The 5,125-nt window shown below is 30.6% G+C and overlaps 1 protein-coding gene across 1 annotated transcript in view; it reads left to right on the forward strand.

The window, feature by feature from the left end:
- Nucleotides 1–3,253, forward strand: part of LOC117123232 — a 35,734-nt gene extending 32,481 nt beyond the window's left edge. The window contains exon 14 of the mRNA XM_033269078.1: nt 3,210–3,253. Coding sequence (XP_033124969.1) covers nt 3,210–3,253 — 44 coding nt within the window. The remainder of the gene's footprint in view (nt 1–3,209) is intronic.
- Nucleotides 3,254–5,125: the final 1,872 nt, after the last annotated feature.

The following is a 5,125-nucleotide window of genomic DNA, read 5'->3' on the forward strand; positions in this document are numbered from 1 at the left end:
ATGAATTAATACACTAGACACATGGTTTTATTTGAACACTTTATTATGACATCGTAAAGTGATGAATAAGAACCCTAAACACATGGCTTTATTCGTAGGCCTAGAGGCTAGGCCTAGCCTAGGTATCATCGTTCGTTCGTACATACGTTTATTGAGCGTTACGTACGTATTAGGTCAAAGGTTGCCACAAATTTAACCCAACCTCTATTTTACGAATCCCCCGATTTACGTACGCCCTCTGGTCCCGTACCGTACGTAAAATCGAGGTTCTACTGTACAAACTAAACTAGATATGACCCTTCACTAAGGACGAGTTAGGTGATCCGCTTGTCAGGTAAAAGAAATCTTTAGGCCCTTGAAAGTATGAATTATGGAAAAATAATGTCCGATCAATCACAAAGATCTCTATGATCATATTTAGAGGGGATTTCCAACAAACTTTCACGATCGCCTTTTTTTTCAATTTTAAGTATTTTGAGTTTATACAGATGATCATTCTAAGTAATGATTTTTTTTTTCAAATAAACTATTTAAACATTACTGTACATTATTGCCATTACTACTAATAAAGCATGTCGCATGAATGGCGAGGTCGGTTAAGCATGCGTTCTAAATAACGTAAGGTTGTGGGTTGGAATTGCGTATAGGTATTCAATATTTTTTTTCCAATTTTAAGAATTTATTTTTGTTCAATTTTATGTATCTTAAATTTTAATTCCAAATTTTTTTTTTGTACATATAAACATTCTGTTTATTTAAAAATTCCTATCTTATTAGCTCTTACATAAAACCCAATATAATAACTTGTGCCTGTACTGTATTTAATCGTGGAGGATAGTGTAAAATCAAGGACTTCTAACTGTTACCAGGATAGGAGGCTAGCTTGTTTTAAGCAATATAACTTTAATTAGCCTTATGTGTGGTATTGTTTAATGAGCCAGATAAGCACAATCTGCACATGTTCAGAAAAACAAAACTTTCCTTAGCCACACTGTGTATTGCCTAGGCGAGAATTACAGTACGTTAAAACAAAGCAAAATAAGGGTACTAATTTCATTTGGCATGCAAATCAATCATACTTACACACTTTAAAACAAACTAATCTACCAATAAAACCACCTGCTAGTTAAAATATAAGGCAAGTATGTTCAGAAATTTGATTTTAAATTGATGTGATTTTTTTTTGTAGTATTACAATGAACATCACATAGGCTAGCCTAGGACATGTCTAACCGCTTATAAAAATGCAGAAAAAAGACCAAAAAACAAATTAGAATGAGTTGTCAACTAACTAGTGCATTAAAATTATTCATATACTTACTACTTACCTATATAAAATTAAAATGTATTGCCACAAACGCCAATATTTTTGATTTTAATACGCCTTTTCCATGAATCGGTAGACATCTTAAAGTAATGACAAACAACCTGATTCAGTGGTGCGTAACAAACAAAACTAAGATAAGCTTTGAGGCTAAATTCATGACCTCATGTTATTGAAAAATTCATAACTCCATAACAGATGGTTGTATCACATTAAGTTTTTTTTGTAAAATGTTCTTAAAAGACTATTCTACACCACCGTATGATTGAAAAAAAAAATTGAACAATTTTTTTGACCTCTGAAATCAAGATGGAAAAAGAAAAGCCTATCAAATAGTGTATTATAATAGGCCTATACAGTACAGCATTAGGCCTATTCTAATACACTATTCAGATAGGCTTTTTTCCATCTTTATTTCAGAGGTCAAAACAAAAATTAGTCTTTACACCACACATGACTGACTGAACACATTGAAAAGCTTATTGTGACTATTCCAGGGAAAGCCAAATGTTCATTGCAGCTGCCATGTGTGTAGCTTGCAGCAATTTTAAGATATCGTGTGAACAAAAAATGGGGAGAAATGTAGAATAAGAAAAAAATAAAAAGATGTCTGACAATAACAAGAGTGGTAGCCTTATTTCACTGTGCAGTCACGTACCTGTCAGTTTCTTTACTGATTGACATGTATTAACTGGTATTATAACTGCTTTACCAAATCTTGTTATCTCTTGGTTTTTAGTAAGAGTTCATCTTGTATGCAAAGCCAAATGAACATCAAACTATGTTTTCTATGATTCAGCTTTGTAATAATACTAAATAATTTCATCATCATTGCATTGTGGAAAAAAATAAAGCTATTTGTATTTATATTTAATTTTGATTGACCTAAGCTGGTCATTGCAGCCAACATTTTAATGAGACCAACAATTTGAATTATCATTCATTTGGTGAAGCAAAAATTCTGTCTGACTTAAACCTGACCATATATTTTTTCTCTTAAAATAGAAATGAAAAAAATATCAACAGACTCATCCTCTAAAATGCTAAAAGGATATTCAAAACAATTCTTAATTATCCTTTTGTCAAGGAACCTTTATGGTTAATGCATTTTGAACATATCCTTTATACTCTATAGTATTTGATAACTGGATCTGGGATCTATCCTTCATGGTCTTACATAAGCATAATCTATCTCAAAAAAATTTTAATTTTTTTGCAGCACCTATTTTATGATCCTTACAGCATGCATCTCCAAACCCAGCTCCACATTTATTCCACAAACCAGTTTATCACAGAGCAAGTGTTAGCTCCAGGAAATCCAGATATGATTTTAGGCATTTCAGTTCCTTGGGCTCATGTCCTACTAATTTTCTTGGTTTAATTTTTTTTTTTTGGGTGGAGTCAATTGTAAAAATGTTATGTTCAACTGCTTCTGATTGACTATGTTTCCATTGAAGTTGTTCATTCATAAATTGCTCCCAACATTTTTTTTTTATGTCCTCCACATTATATATCATCTCATTCATCATTTATTTTGCAATAAACTACCCTTTAAATTCTTTAACCTGCACTTATTTTGTTGTTACTTATGATCTCTTGATTTTTAATAAAATGTTACATCTTGTAGGCTACTGTATGATTTGTAAAGCCAAATATTATTGTCAACAATGTACTACTGTAGCAATACAAAATAATTTCATTTTCACTTAATTTTGGAAATTTATAATTTTATTAGTAGTATACATGTTCATATTCTTATTTGATTGGCTTTGCTTGCTGCTGTTTTAATGAGATAAAAATATGATATGAATTACCAATCATATGATGAAAAAAGTCTATCTTGCAACATGTTTACCACATTTGTTTTAAATATCAATTTCAAAAGGTCAATCTGACGTAATAACTTCTGAAGATTTTCAATTAACTTAGTTGATACATTTTTAGAATAATATATTTGTCAATATCAAACAGATTGACATCTATTTATTTAATTGGTATTTGTGGGGGTTTTTTTTTTTCCCGAAACTTGTTATCTCTTGATTTTAAGAAGAGTTTATTTTCTATATATAAATTTAAACACTGTAACAATACAAAGTAATTTCATTCTCACTGTATTGTGGAAATTATGATAGAAATTATCTTTTATACAGTAAAAGCCCAATCAAATATTTTTATTGGATTGGGCTTTTCATGCTGCTGTTCTAATCCCAGGGTCCTGGATTCAATTCCTGCCACAGTAACAAAGATTTTTCTCACAAATAAAACACTAACCTCCCTAAACCTCATAATGAGACTCATGCAGAGCATCTTGTCTTGTTTGTCTTGTGAAGGGATAAGCAATTTAAAAAGAGTTTATATAAGTTTGCTGTTTGACATATCTGTCCTTCAGCCTAAACCAATTATTAAAATTTATGTTTTAATGAGACAAAGGCATGATATGAATTAACAATCATTTGATGAAAAAAGTTGTCTCACTTGCATTAACTTTTCCATATATTTTTTTAAAATAGGAAATAGGATTTATAATTGTGTCACTCTTTCAAAGGAAAATCTAAATTAATTCTTAAATATAATTCTAAAAACAGTGATGTTGCATTATATAGTGAATTTACTATGTTTTAATTTCAATTAATTTGGGTATTACATTTTGTTATATATTATTTTTAGAAATATTAAGCTGGGATTTTTCCTAAACATATTTTATTCTCTGAACATTTTAAAGGAAAATCTAAAGTAATTCCTAAGTATCCTCCTGAACAACTTGATGTTGGATTATCTGGTGAGTTTACTTACGTTTTTATTTTCAATCTTGGTTAATACATTTTGCTACACTGTATTAAACCGATTGTCATGTATTAAAGGGGGAGTGCGGCGATGAAATAATTAATTTTTAATTTAAAATAGAGGGATGGGCGACCACAACGACGGTGACGGCACTCGATTTTGGAGCGCGGTATTCGAAAACGAGGCTCGTGAACTGGGTCCCAAAAAAAAACTGGTGCTACAGGATTTTGAGCTAGTGTTATAAGATCTGTCTCTTATACACATCTAGATGTGTATAAGAGACAGGAAGGACAAACAAGTTGATACGATAATAAAGTAGACCTACTATGAGGAAGTATAGGCATTTCAAGTAGTACTTGGATCACAGAAGTATCCTCTAGTCTTACTTAATATACTATACTAACTTGTTTGCCCCTCCAAAATTGTGTACTGAAATTTATAATTTGAAATCAAGTGTATTTCTATATTAATTTATATTTATTTATTTAGAATAATTTGAATAATTTGATACCATGAACAGTATAGATCTACTAATCATCCTTAGAGGCCCTTGTACAATGGATGGTCACAGGATATTTTAAACATGATATAGTTGAATAATAATAATAAAGATTACCATCCAAACAACAAATTGTATAAAAAGTAGTTATTTATTATTGATGAACTGTTTATTAAAAAAAAACTGAATGTCATGTCATGTCAAAGAGAGAATTTTCTTTAAATTCTCAAGTAGTGACATTTAGTGGTTGATTTGTAAGTGTTCTTATACATTTAGGTTAATGTTTGTTAAGCACATTAGTCAAAGAAATCAGTCAAAATCTAGGATGACCATGTTGGGTTCTCCTATCGACTGCCCTAATGGGATCTCGAAGAAGACAACGGAAGAGATCTGAGATGTGTATAAGAGACAGGGTATCAAACATGCACATCAGCAATATCTTTAGACCATCTTTTGTAAATATTATTTTTTACTATTTTTAACTACCTTCTATTTGTAAAATTGTTGAACCTTGAACC

This window comes from Anneissia japonica, unplaced genomic scaffold (genome assembly GCF_011630105.1).
Source record: "Anneissia japonica isolate Jap-2015-1 unplaced genomic scaffold, ASM1163010v1 scaffold287592_len165086_cov136, whole genome shotgun sequence".
Lineage (NCBI taxonomy): Eukaryota > Metazoa > Echinodermata > Crinoidea > Comatulida > Comatulidae > Anneissia > Anneissia japonica.